The sequence below is a fragment of the Salmo salar genome, chromosome 02, assembly GCF_965601325.2.
Source record: "Salmo salar chromosome 02, fSalSal1, whole genome shotgun sequence".
In the NCBI taxonomy this organism is placed as follows: domain Eukaryota; kingdom Metazoa; phylum Chordata; class Actinopteri; order Salmoniformes; family Salmonidae; genus Salmo; species Salmo salar.
Window position 1 is genome coordinate 39,270,769 of NC_138292.1, and position 14,473 is coordinate 39,285,241.

Here is a 14,473-nt window from a genome sequence, read left to right on the forward strand (position 1 = left end):
TTTTAACGATGTGGTCAAACTGTTTACCAAGTGGGGAGTATTGAAGAAAGCATTGAACGCGTTGGTCAGGAGTGTGGGGAGGTTTTGGCATGAGCGAGTCATCAAGGGCCATATTTTTATAATGTTCCCCTGTGTCATGCAGCCATTCCTCTGGGTAACCTTGCTTGTCATAGTCACTCTGTGTACTACAAATCCTGCGTATGCGACTGTATTGGCTGATGGGGAGGCTCTTTTTTAGCGGTCTAAGGATGGAAGCTGTCTCCGGGTAACAAGGAATTCCTGTCCGTCGGCTTCCTGTTTAGGTCCGTGCTTAAGCCTTCCCCCTCCCTCTTTATCAAAATGTCCAGAAAACTTGTTCCATGCATCAAAGGTGAGAGTGAATTTCAAATGTTCACTGCTTGTATAACACTATTTATCATGTTATTCTGTGTTATTCTCTTTCTGTGCTCCAGTCCTGTGGACACAGACAAGGGGACCAGAGAAAGAGGTGAAAGAGGACAGACCCTGGTGTTGTGGTTGATTAATCGAGGCAGTGGAGGCAGGATGTGGGTCCTCATCTGGGCAGCTCTACTCTTCTCTCTGACAGAGAGAGCAACATGTCAAAGTAGGATTCCTTTCATCATTAAAGTATTGTTAATATTGAAATCTTTAGTAGATGTATAGATGTGGTAATCGTATTGGTACAGTATGGTAATTAAAAACCTTTAAATCTAAACTGATTCTGTATCATCAAAAATGTTCAGTACAAGTGAAGTAGTATCCAAGTGCTTTCTGTATTACTCATGACTGTATTCATTTCCCTCCATCAGAACTGGCAGCACCACCAACAGCATCACCCTGGAACATCACCTTCAGTACAGCAGAAATAACAGCAGAGAAGGGACTATGTGCTGTTATTTCATGTACTTTCACTCACCCTGATAACATCAATCCTACCACTGCAATATGGTTCAAGGATGAAAACATAATTTTACACTCCAAAAAACCCTCCAAAGCTCAGGAGGGTTTTAAACAGAGAGTGTCTCTACTGGAGCCTGATCTGACAAAGAAGAACTGTAGTGTGATCATCAACGACATCAGAGAGAATGATGCTGGAGAGTATCAATTCAGACTGCCAAAGACATATACATACTTGAAGAAAGTGAAAATCACAGTGAGCGGTACTATGACTGTTATTACCAGTTACAGTGACAACCTATTATTGTAGTTAATTGTATATAGTACACACTTGCCAAGTTCCCCCTCAGGTCTCCCTTATTATAAAGTTCTATCATAAGAGGACATTACTGGGAAAACTCCCATTCAGAGTCATCACATGCATGCTGCTCTCCTACGGCTGATTATGTGTCACTGCTGTTTTGTACACAGGTGTAAAACTCACTTCTGTGGTTGTATTTCCTGTCTCCAGCTCTGACCCAGAAGCCCTCAGTGTTGATTCCTCCTCTGACAGAGGGAGAACCAGCTACACTGACCTGCACCGCCCCGGGGATCTGCTCTGGAACTCCTCCTCACATCACATGGACATGGAGAGGAACAGGAGACAACATCACTGAGCTCAGAGACAACACCACCATACAGATGAGAGAGGACCTGACCAATCGATGACAACAACCCACTTCTCAACTTTGACCTTTACACCCTCAGCTGAACACCACAACATGATGGTTACGTGTCAAGTAACCTTCCAGAAAAAATATCAAATTGAAGAGACAGTAACTTTGAATGTAACATGTGAGTACCACCTATCCTACATTTTACATTAAACACCTTATTCCAGAGAACCTGTGAAACCTAGGAATAACCTTGATAATAAGCAAATGATACAATATGAAGGCTCCACCTACAGTTATGTCATGGCTTTGACTCCATCCCTTTTTAATCATGATCCATTGTTATTAGTCCCTCAACCAACATAGTCTGAATTTAGTGTATGTTTAAAAATAAATCTGTACAATTACAAACTCTTTGCACATAAAGATGTGAAAGACCCCCAAATAACTGGAAATAAAATGGTGAAGGAGGATGGTATCCTGGATCTGACCTGCAGTGTTGACAGTTACCCTCCATCTGACATCACTTGGAGTAAGAACGGGACAAGTGCCCCACTTCAGAATTACACTGAAAATGCCGCTCTCACCATCTCCAATGTGACAAGAGAACATGCTGGGAAGTATGTGTGTACAGTTCAACACCTCATGTTTTTATCAGCAATCTATCACTGATATTTCTCTCTTCACTGTCTTTTTCCAAACCATTCAGTGATTCCTTAAATCAATTCAAATGTTATTTGTCATATTCGCTGAATATAACAGGTGTAGAGCATACAGGGAAATGCTTACTTACAAGCCCTTATTAACCAACAATGCAGTTTTAAGAAAAATAAGTGTTAAGTGTTAAATTACAAATACAAATAAAAAAGAGGAAAAATACAGATAACAACAATAAAATAACAGTAACGAGGCTATATACAGAGGGTACCGGTACAGAGTCAATGTGCGGGGGCACAAGTTAGATGAGGTAATATAGGTAATATGTGCATGTAGGTAGAGGTAAAGTGACTATTCATAGATAATAAACAGAGAGTAGCAGCAGCGGGGGTGGTCAACGCAAATAGTCCGGATAGCAATTTGATTAGCTGTTCAGGAGTCTTATGGCTTGGGGGTAGAATCTGTTAAGAAGCCTTTTGGACCTAGACTTTGCACTCCGGTACCTCTTGCTGTGCGGTATCAGAGAAAACAGTCCGTGACTAGGGTGGCTGGAGTCTTTCACAATTTTTAGAGTCTTCTTCTGACACCGCCTGGTATAGAGGTCCTGGATGGCAGGAAGCTTGGCCCCAGTGATGTGATGGGCCGTACGCACTACCCTCTGTAGTGCCTTGCGGTTGGAGAACGAGCAGTTGCCATACTAGGCGGTGAGGCAACCAGTCAAGATGCTCTCGATGGAGCAGTTGTAGAACTTTTTGAGGATCTGAGGACCTATGCCAAATCTTTTGAGTCTCCTGAGGGGAATAGGCATTGTTGTGCCCTATTCACGACTGTCTTGGTATGTTTGGACCATGACAGTTTGTTGGTGATGTGGACACCAAGGAACTTGAAGCTTATTTCATGTACTTTCACTCACCCTGATAACATCAAGCCTACCGCTGCAATATGGTTCAAGTGCCCTACAAAGGACAGATGTGATAAGGATGAAAACATAATTTTCCACTCCAAAGAACCCTCTAAAGCTCAGGAGGGTTTTAAACAGAGAGTGTCTCTACTGGAGACTGATCTGACAAAGAAGAACTGTAGTGTGATCATCAACGACATCAGAGAGAATGATGCTGGAGAGTATCAATTCAGACTGCCAAAGACATATACATACTTGAAGAAAGTGAAAATCACAGTGAGCGGTACAGTATGACTATTGCTGTCAGTTATTATGTACACTGACTCTGACATACCGGTACATACCTCCAATTCACAAATGCCAAGATTCCCCTCCCCAAGTCTCCCTTTCCAAAGTCTGCTTTTTTCTAAACATTGGTGGACTTTTTGGGGCATTATTTGGAGCAGTTTAACGTGGGTAGCATAGTTAGGATGCTGTCACACGGCATCTGATTATGTTTCTCTGATGTCTGGTACACAGATGTTAAATTCACTTCTGTTTTTGTATTTCCTGTGTCCAGCTCTGATCCAGAAGCCCTCAGTGTTGATTCCTCCTCTGACAGAGGGAGAACCAGCTACTCTGACCTGCACCGCCCCGGGGATCTGCTCTGGAACTCCTCCTCACATCACATGGACATGGAGAGGAACAGGAGACAACATCACTGAGCTCAGAGACAACACCACCATACAGATGAGAGAGGACCTGACCATCGATACAACAACCCACTTCTCAACTTTGACCTTCACCCCCTCAGCTAAGCATCACGGCACCAACGTCACATGTCTGGTGACCTTCAATGGCAGCATCACCACTAAGAAGACACTGACAATGAATGTGGCACGTAGGTAGTGTACATTATCTGACCTCCCGTTGTGCTGCAACACTTCTATTTCATGAACATGATTTGTATGTACTGTTCTTTGTTTTCTAGATGTGAAGAAACCCACGATCTCTGGTTGTAACACAGTGAGAGAGGGTGATACCCTGAATCTGACCTGCAGTGTTGACAGCTACCCACCATCATCATCTAACATCACCTGGAGTAAGAAGGGGACAACAGCTTTGGAACAGAATAACTCTGGACTGGCCACTGTCATCATCTCTAACATGACAAGAGAACATGCTGGGGAGTATGTGTGTACAGCTCAACACCACAAGAGATCTCTGACAGCTTCCACTGTTGTCACTGTGATGTGTGAGTACAAGCAGCACTGTACAAACGGATTGAAAATGGCTTGTGACATGCTGTTACCTTTAAATTGCCTATGATTTATCTCCCCTCTCATGACCGGTGTGTGTGTGTGTGTGTGTGTGTGTGTGTGTGTGTGTGTGTGTGTGTGTGTGTGTGTGTGTGTGTGTGTGTGTGTGTGTGTGTGTGTGTGTGTGTGTAACTCAGGGAGTTCCCTTACCCTTCATAAGATGGCTTAACACTAAAGAGTACAGTTTTACTACATCATTGTTGTGTTCTCAGTGAACAGCACCATCAGCCTGCCTGTCAGAAGCCATACCAACACCACTGTGGAGTGTGTCAGCAGAAATGAAGCGGGCAGAGTGAGAGAGAAGCTGCAAGTCACCCAAATAAAAAAACAAGAAAAGCAAGAAGGTAAAGATATAAGTTAATATACTTTGTTAGAGAGCCACAGCTTCCCAATATCAATGCAACATAGAGGATTTGCACGCTTGGATTGAGAAACGTTGTGAGCCACTTTTAAAGTCCAACGTGTTGTTCTCTTTATAGAGGATGTGTCTAAAGACATCATGGCTATGCTGTCGGACCTAAAAGTGATTACTGCATTTGTGGTTGGTGCAGCCCTCTCAGCCACCATCTGTTGTATCTTCCTGTGTTTGAATGGGAAATGTAAAAGGTACATGCATTCTATTACTGATGTACAGTTACTATTCACTGAATATGTTATTTTAAAAATCAACTGCAGATTGTCTTACTGATGTATTTATATTTATTATCAAGAACAACAGATTTATTGTCAAAAGTGCCAATGCCTTGCACCATATTGTAACGGAAGTGCTTGTTAACCCCTCCAAAATACAGTTATTGAGACATTTCATTTGTACTCTTTTCCTTAGACGCAAAGAAAAGATCCCAAAGGACTCAGACTCCAAAAGCCCTTTCATGAACCTGGAGATGGTGACATGTGAAGACCAACAGGTGCAGTACCAGTTACTTTCTTTATTCAGCTTTATCAACATTCAGTTCGCATTCACATGCCAATAGGAGTTTACAAGGCAACACAAAAAGGTCTGGGACCACCAAGCTAACAAAATACTACTAACACAGTGCTTTCTGTAATCTACTCTATAGATTGATGCAGGACAGGCTGTAGGGGGCAAACAGACCCCACTGCAGTTGGAGCTGAGGGAGGGAGCTGAAAACGGAGGGCCCCAGACCAGTGGAGCCGCAGGAAAATTTGCCACAGGGGAAGAACTAAATGATGTGGACTATGCCAGAATCAACTACTCCCTGCTGAAGAAGAAGACTCCTGAGGAGGCAGAGAAGAAGACCACCACCACAGAGACAGACTACGCAGAAATCAAACGAGAGAAGAAGAATGAGGAGGAAGAAGATGGTGGAGAGGGGAGTGGTGGAATGGAAGAGGTGGAATGGGAAGAAGGGGAGGAGATGATAGGGACGGACGAGGAGAAAGAGAACGATAAGCCATTACGAGAGACAGATGAGGATACAGCACTTTACTCCAACGTCAAGGCTATTATGGGTGAAGAGTGACACAGCAACGTGGGAGACAGCGCACAGTACTATGGCTTCTAATATACAGCACTGCGGTATTTTCTCATATTCCAGATTGGACGTTTTATGATGATAGAGACTTTGTTTAACTGAAACTAGGTAATAGTTTTGGTAATTCTTTATTTTTCAGCCTTGTCTAATGTAATGTTAGTTTTGTAATGATTCTGTTTTTGTGTCACCATGGAAGGACTGACAAAGACGTGGTTTGGAGAAGCAGAGAGGTCAAACCATCTCGTTTTTTTCTCCTCTGTTCATTCATGTTTTTGCATTTTGATTTAACCCTAACCCTATATATTGAGGCACTACCTTACTTTTGATGTTTGTGTGTATTTTAGTTGTTTGCTATCTGAAATTTGTTCAAAGAATTTCTAAATTATGTTTTAACTGTCTTGTAGCATGATGTACTACAGTACCCATAATGCTCTGTATCAATATACGGTTTGATCTGGGTAAAGACGTTCCTAAAGCTAACACTATGGTGTCCCGTCTACGTAGTATTACATCAGAGGAGGCTGGTGGTAGGAGCTATAGGAGGACAGGTTCATTGTAATGGCTGGAATGGAATACTTGAAACTGTATCAAACATATGGCAACCACATGTATGACTCTGTTCCATGAATTCCATTCCAGCCATTAAAACGAGCCTGTCCTCCTATAGCTCATCCCACCAGCCTCCTCTGTAATACATGGTGTCAGAAGTTGGATGTCTATTATTATCTCCCCAAATTGTATTCGACAGTGATTACACAGGTGGTATGACTGCAGAGAACAGTAGATGTTTTCTATAGAACTAATCCAGTTCCTTCACCATGTATTCCATGTTGACATAATCAAGATGTATATGTTCCCGATCATTGTAAATAAGAAGTTGTTCTTAACTGACTTGCCTAGTTAAATAAAGGTTGCATTTAAATTTAATAAAAATGTAAAAAATATGAATATCCTACAAACAACCACTAGATAGAGACACTCCATTTGACATGACAACCGCAAAGCCGCATCATTTACAAGCCCACTTCTAAACCAATTCTCAGTTTGAGCTTTAATCATAATACTCATTTATCAGAAAAGGAAACTGATTTAAGGTGATCTCAACCATCTGCTGGTGTAAGTGAAGACAGAACAACAGGCTCTGATTGGAAGGCAGATGTTTAAAATTAACCCTGAAACTCTCAGAGGTTTCTCACATGGTTTCCTCTGAACAAAAAAACACCAAGAGGTGTGTGTGTGAGTCACAGTAGCAAGAAATGGACACTCCCTTTCACATTGTAAATCTGGCTTTGTTGTGGTGGTTGTTTCTTTTGTACTGTACCTGTCACTGAGCTACCGAACAAACCCACGCACAAACACCTGTGTTATTCCTCAGGTTTGGATGAAAAGAAAATGAAGATGTCCCTTTGCTGTTAACTGTTCATTTAGAGATTATGTCACCTGCCAATTGTCAGTGTGAGCATCATGGACTCTGTCGTGTGTACTGTATGTGCTCACACTCATACTGGATTAAGGATGGGATTACAGGATTAGAATGTTCCACTCACAGTACAGAGCCTGTAAATAGATCTAGCAGACACAGTCAGCATACTTCGCTTGTATTGAGGACATATCTGCTATTGATCATTGGATAAGGATGTATTTCCATTTTTAAGGTCTGCCCTTAGGTTTTTTTCATCCAGATCAAAGGTAAGGCATAGGCAGTAGCATACATTAGTACTGTAGACCAGACGGTTCCTTGGAGCTAAGATTGTGTGTTTGTTTACACAACACTTACCACTATCCAATACTGTCATTTGACCAATGACAGTAAAAAAATAAAAGAAGTTAAATACATTCAATCTGATTAATTGTGTAAAGAAACTGTTTTATTGTGTTCCCACTTATCCCGAATTGATTAAGCAGTAAGGGATTGTGTTCCAGGTCCTCGAGGGCTGCACTGTATGTCAGTGTTTGTTCTTGCCTTCTATTCAGAGACTAATAAATACCTCAGTATTAAACTGTGTGGACATAACAGCCAATCAATTGTCAATTGAATTGATCAATTACGTGCCCAAGAAATGTAATCCTCCACTATTAAGATGTGTTCCTACGTGCTGTTCTATGCTAATGACCATCCTCACCTCTCTCACAGCCATGGCAGCAGATGTTGTATCTCACAGCCTGAACCTCCTGGAGACTCTCAAAGAGTCCATTGAGAACAACAAGCTGTCAGATGTCAAGGATGCTGTGGAGGACCTCCTGATCAGCCGGATCAACCTGGCCGTGGCAGGAGAGCGGGGGCCCGAGAAGTCTGCATTCATCAACGCCCTCCGTGGCCTGGGGCCTGAGGATGAAGGAGCCGCCCTATCCCCCTGCCCCACTTCTCCAGAGGAGATGGCCATCTATCCCAACCCCAAGCACCCTGACTTCAGGCTCTGGGACTTGCCACCCACCCCCGCAGCCTCGCCCTTTGACCCGGAAGGGTACATGGAGCGGGTGAAGTTCCTGCGGTACAACGTGGTGGTCATGGTGTTCACACAGAGTCTCCAGGCCAATAGCGTGGCGGTGTTCCTGGAAGCCCGCTCTGTGCAGAGGGACACTGTGTACTTCGCCCTGCTGGCCTCAGAGAAGGACACAGAAAAGGGTCTGGAGGAGAGGCGGAAGGCAGGTCTGGAGTTGTTGAAGGCCCAGGGGGTGGCCCTGCCTAAGGTGTTCCTAGTGAGGCCCTCCTGTCTGGAGAAACTTGACTTCCCAGGACTCCTGGAGGAGATGGAGAGGGACCTACCAGAGATCCGGGCCCACGCTCTCCTCCTGGCCCTGCCCACTCTCTCCCCAGTCCTGGTCACCCAGAAGAGGGATGCCTTCAAGGCCTTGGTCTGGGCTGCCGCGTCACTCTCTGGTGGGGTGTCGGCCATCCCCGTGCCCCTGGTGGCCTCCATGGTGGATGCCAGAGTGGGTGTGAGGATCCTCACCAAGGCCAGGGCCTCGCTCTGTCTGGACGACGAGTCTGTTGAGCGGTTGGCACGGCAACGTGGCGTGGAGCCGGCACAGCTCAAAGCCCTGCGGACGTGTAACCTGTCGGCTGAAGTCACCAAGGGGGAGGTAAAGCGTCGGCTGGCAGCGGCAGAGAAGGAGTTGACCACCAACACGACCCGACTGGTGGAGATGGCCATGCCCAGGCACGCCCGCTCAGCCAGTCGTTCCTTCACTGTCATGCTGCTGGCTCTCAATGGGGCCATCGATGAGATGGTGGTTGACGCAGAGAAGATACTGGCTGCTGCTGGTATACGAGAGGGGAAATGAAGGAGGTCAAGAGGAGGGCTAGAAAAAGTGCAATGAAAAATGTTTTAAAACATTTGCAATGGAAATGCAAATATGCATTTGATTCTGCATTTCCTGCAGTCAAATTATCTAGTGGCTTCATGGGTAAAATGTTATTCATATTTTTCATAATTTCATAATTAATGAACATTACTTCAAAAACCCTGCAGAAAATCAGGTGTTTCTATGTCAAATGGTTTTGTTATATTTCAGTCTTCTGTAATGTACAGTACCAGTCAAAAGTTTGGACACACCTATTCATTCAGAGTCAGCACACCCATTTAACGTCCCATCCAAGGGTTTTTCTTTATTTTTACTATTGTCTACATTGTAGAATAATAGTGAAGACTTCAAAACTATGAAATAACTCATATGGAATCATGTAGCGAACAAAAAAGTGTTAAACAAATTTTAATTTATTTTAGATTCTTCAAAGTAGCCACTGTTTGCCTTGATGACAGCTTTGCACACTCTTGGCATTCTCTCAACCAGCTTCACCTGGAATTCTTTTCCAACAGTCTTGAAGGAGTTCCCACATAGGCTGAGCACTTGTTGGCTGCTTTTCCTTCACTCTGCGATCCAACTCATCCCAAACCATGACAATTGGTTTGAGGTTGGGTGATTGTGGAGGCCAGGTCATCTGATGCAGCACTGCGTCACTCACCTTCTTGGTCAAATAGCCCTTACACAGCCTGAAGGTATGTTGGGTCATTGTCGTGTTGAAAAACAAATGACAGTCACACTAAGCCCAAACCGGATTAGATGGTGTATCGCTGCAGAATGCTGTAGTAGCCATGCTGGTTAAGTGCGCCTTCAATTCTAAATAAATCACTGACAGTGTCACGAGCAAAGCACCCACACACCATCACACCTCCTCCTCCATGCTTCACGGTGGGAACCACACATGCAGAGATCATCCCTTCACCTTCTCTGCGTCTCACAAAGACATGGCGGTTGGAACCAAAAATCTCAAATTTGGACTCATCAGACCAAAGGACAGATTTCCACCGGCCTAATGTTCATTGCTTGTGTTTCTTGGCCCAAGCAAGTATTTTCTTATTATTGGTGTCTATCTACACTATCTACCTAGACAGTTTTAATCTGTATTTTTTGTAGCTGTCTACATACCACCACAGACCAATCCTGGCACTAAGAGCGCACTCAATGAGCAGTATTCTGCCAAAAGCAAACAGGAAAACGCTCATCCAGAGGAGGCACTCCTAGTGGCCGGGGACTTTAATGCAGGGAAACTAAAATCAGTTTTACCAAATTTCTATCAGCATGTTAAACATGCAACCAGAGGGAAAAAAAACCCTAGACCACCTTTACTCAAATCGAATCAAAGTTTATTTGTCACGTGCGCTGAATACAACAGGTGTAGACCTTACAGTGAAATGCTTACTCACAGGCTCTAACCAACAGTGCAAAAAGGTATTAGGTGAACAAAAGGTAAGTAAATAAATAAAAACAACAGTAAAAAGACAGTGAAAGATAACAGTAGCGAGGCTATATACAGGCACTGGTTATTCGGGCTGATTGAGGTAGTATGTATACATGTAGATATGGTTAAAGTGACTATGCATATATGATAAACAGAGAGTAGCAGTAGCGTAAAAGAGGGGTTGGGGGGCACACAATGCAAATAGTCCAGGTAGCCATTTGATTACCTGTTCAGGAGTCTTATGGCTTGGGGGTAAAAACTGTTGAGAAGCCTTTTTGTCCTAGTCTTGGCACTCCGGTACCGCTTGCCATGTGGTAGTAGGGAGAACAGTCTATGACTGGGGTGGCTGGAGTCTTTGACAATTTTCAGGGCCTTCCTCTGACACCGCCTGGTATAGAGGTCCTGGATGGCAGGCAGCTTAGCCCCAGTGATGTACTGGGCCATATGCACTACCCTCTGTAGTGCCTTGCGGTCGGAGGCCGAGCAATTGCCGTACCAGGCAGTGATGCAACCAGTTAGGATGCTCTCGATGTTGCAGCTGTAGAACCTTTTGAGGATCTGAGGACCCATCCCAAATCTTTTTAGTTTCCTGAGGGGGAATAGGTTTTGTCATGCCCTCTTCACGACTGTCTTGGTGTGCTTGGACCATGTTAGTTTGTTGGCGATGTGTACACCAAGGAGCTTGAAGCTCTCAACCTGCTCCACTACAGCCCCGTCGATGAGAATGGGGGCGTGCTTGGTCCTCCTTTTCCTGTAGTCCACAATCATCTCCTTTGTCTTGAAAGGACTTACTCACATCAGCTGCGGAGAGCATGATCACACAGTCGTCCGGAACAGCTGGTGCTCTCATGCATGTCTCAGTGTTATTTGCCCCGAAGCAAGCATAGAAGTATTTTAGCTCATCTGGTATGCTTGTGTCAATGGGCAGCTCTTGGCTGTGCTTCCCTTTGTAGACTGTAATGGTTTGCAAGCCCTGCCACATCCAACGAGCTTCGGAGCCAGTGTACAACGATTCGATCTTAGTCCTGTATTGACACTTTGCCTGTTTGATGGTTCGTCAGAGGGCATAACGGGATTTCTTATAAGCTTCCAGGTTAGAGTCCCGCTCTAACCGCTATACATAGTCCCGCTCTAGCCTTTATCTCAGTGCGGATGTTGCCTGTAATCCATGGCTTCTGGTTGGGGTATGTACGTATGGTCACTGTGGGGACAACGTCATCAATGCACTTATTGATGAAGCCAATGACTAATGTGGTGTACTCCTCAATGCCATAGGAAAAATCCTCAGTCTGTGCTAGCAAAACAGTCCTGTAGCTTATCATCTGCTTCGTCTGCTTGTATGCAGGAATCAGGAGAGTAGAATTATGGTCAGATTTGCCAAATGGAGGGCGAGGGAGAGCTTTGTACGCTTATCTGTGTGTGGCGTATAGGGAGACAGCCTATACGGAGGAGGTCAGAGACCTGGCCGGGTGGTGCCAGAATAACAACCTATCCCTCAACGTAACCAAGACTAAGGAGATGATTGTGGACTACAGGAAAAGGAGGACCGAGCACTCCCCCATTCTCATCGACGGGGCTGTAGTGGAGCAGGTTCAGAGCTTCAAGATCCTTGGTGTCCACATCACCAACAAACTAGAATGATCCAAACACACGAAGACAGTCGAGAAGAGGGCACGACAAAGCCTATTCCCCCTCAGGAGACTGAAAAGATTTGGCATGGGTCCTCAGATCCTCAAATGATTCTACAGCTGCAACATCGAGAGCATCCTGACTGGTTGCATCACTGCCTGGTATGGCAACTGCTCGGCCTCCGACCGCAAGGCACTACAGAGGGTAGTGCGTATGGCCCAGTACATCACTGGGGCCAAGCTTCTTGCCATCCAGGGCCTCTATACCAGGTGGTGTCATAGGAAAGGCCCTAAAAATTGGCGAAGACTCCAGCCAACCTAGACATAGACTGTTCTCTCTGTTACCGCACGGCAAGCGGTACCGGAGCTCCAAGTCTAGGTCCAAGAGGCTTCTAAACAGCTTCTACAACCAAGCCATAAGACTCCTGAACATCTAATCAAACGGCTACCCGGACTATTTGCATTACCTCCCCTCTTTTACGCTGCTGCTACTCTCTGCTATTATCTATACATAGTCACTTTAATAACTCTACCTACATGTACATATTTCCTCAATTACCCCGACTAACCAGTACCCCAGCACATTGACTCTGTACAGGTACCCCTTGTATATAGTCTCGTTATTGTTATTTTACTGCTGCTCTTTAACTACTTGTTACTTTTATTTCTTATTCTTTTCATATTTTTTAAACTGCATTATTGGTTAGGGGCTTGTAAGTAATCATTTCACTGTAAGGTTATTGTAAGGTTACTGTTGTATCGGCAGATGTGATTAATACAATTTTATTTGATACGATTTGCTTCACACAGTCTCCTCTGAACAGTTGATGTTGAGATGTGTCTGTTACTTTAATTCTGTGAAGAATTTATTTGCGCTGGAATTTCTGAGGCTGTTAACTCTAATGAACTTATCCTTTGCAGCAGAGGTAACTCTGGGTCTTCATTTCCTGTGGCGGTCCTCATTAGAGACAGTTTCATCATAGAGCTTGATGGTTTTTGTGACTGCACTTGAAGAAACTTTAAAAGTTCTTAAAATGTTCCATGTTGACTGACCTTCATTTCTTAAAGTAATGATGGACAGTCGTTTCTCTTTGCTTATTTGAGCTGTTCTTGCCATAATATTGACTTGGTCTTTTACCAAATAGAGCTATCTTCTGTATACCACCCCTACCTTGTCACAACACAACTGATTGGCTCAAACGCATTAAGAGGGAAAGAATTTCCACAAATGAACTTTTAACTTGTTAATTGAAATGCATTCCAGGTGACTACCTCATGAAGCTGGTTGAGAGAATGTCAAGAGCGTGCAAAGCTGTCATCATATAGCTGTCAGGGTACAGGTTTCTTCTTTTCTTTAAGCCCATAACCATGTGTGTGAGTTGTATTTTTATTTTTTTTACCTGTATTTAACTAGGCAAATCAGTTTAGAACAAATTATTTTTTTACAATGACGGCCTACCTGGGAACAGTAGCAGGGGCAGACTGGCAGATTTTTACCTTGTCAGCTCAGGGATTCGATTCAGCAACCTTTCTGGTTACTGGCCCAATGCTCTAACCACTAGGCTACCTGCCGCCCCAAAATATGCCTTTGTTTCAAAGTAGATTTATAGAAGTCTACCAAGAAACACTCTGTGTGATCCTGATTTAGACCACTGCAGCAAAATCCAAGTCCTTGTTTCAGTAACTTTTCTTCCATTTGGTGCCTTATGAATGTGACCCTGTTCTTTTCATATCACTTTTGCTCAGTTTGTATTCATGCTCAGTTATTACATTTGCTGTGAGTGCATTTATGGGCTTTTACATGTTTTGTCATCCACAATCAATAACAGTGCCAATGTGAGTAGGAGTTATTCAACTTGAATCCAGTAACTTGGGCAGTATAGCATGTCGTCTTTATATGCAATAAAATATTTTCACAGACAAATATGAGTCAGTACTGTATTTCTGCTTAAATCAGCAAGGTTTTACTCAGAAAGTATTGTACAGTACAGTGCCTCATGTTCTTCATGTACAACAACCACACACACTACACATACTGTAAATTTGAACAAAACACCTGACAGATGAAGTGAGTCTAAGCTCACTTCACAAATACAGTTCTGAACAGCGCAGAATGGAAAATAGATACAGTACCTCCCTCCATCATCAACCCCAAGTCATACAAATAGACGCTTCTGTCTGTCATGCTTGGATGGACAT

General features: G+C 43.9%; 2 protein-coding genes across 2 annotated transcripts; both read left to right on the forward strand.

Moving 5' to 3' along the window:
* The first annotated feature begins 1,608 nt into the window (after positions 1-1,608).
* Positions 1,609-6,846, forward strand: LOC106582465 (sialoadhesin). The gene is made up of 8 exons (XM_082962783.1): positions 1,609-1,731; positions 1,978-3,391; positions 3,668-3,988; positions 4,079-4,342; positions 4,619-4,750; positions 4,886-5,012; positions 5,233-5,314; positions 5,468-6,846. The coding sequence occupies exons 2-8, from the start codon at positions 3,073-3,075 to the stop codon at positions 5,888-5,890; spliced, it is 1,668 nt and encodes a 555-aa protein (XP_082818909.1). The 5' UTR covers positions 1,609-1,731; positions 1,978-3,072; the 3' UTR covers positions 5,891-6,846.
* Positions 6,847-8,038: 1,192 nt separating this feature from the next.
* LOC106582554 (interferon-inducible GTPase 5) lies at positions 8,039-10,907 on the forward strand. The gene has a single exon (XM_014165759.3). It carries the CDS (start codon positions 8,039-8,041, stop codon positions 9,185-9,187), a length of 1,149 nt encoding a protein of 382 aa, XP_014021234.2. The 3' UTR covers positions 9,188-10,907.
* Positions 10,908-14,473: the final 3,566 nt, after the last annotated feature.

Coding starts and splice junctions, on each gene's coding strand:
- LOC106582465 (XM_082962783.1), top strand. CDS start 3,073: ATGTGGACACCAAGGAACTTGAAGCTTATTTCATGTACTTTCACTCAC. Junction 4,343..4,618: donor CACTGTTGTCACTGTGATGT/GTGAGTACAAGC, acceptor TTGTGTTCTCAG/TGAACAGCACCATCAGCCTG. Junction 5,315..5,467: donor TGACATGTGAAGACCAACAG/GTGCAGTACCAG, acceptor TCTACTCTATAG/ATTGATGCAGGACAGGCTGT.
- LOC106582554 (XM_014165759.3), top strand. CDS start 8,039: ATGGCAGCAGATGTTGTATCTCACAGCCTGAACCTCCTGGAGACTCTC.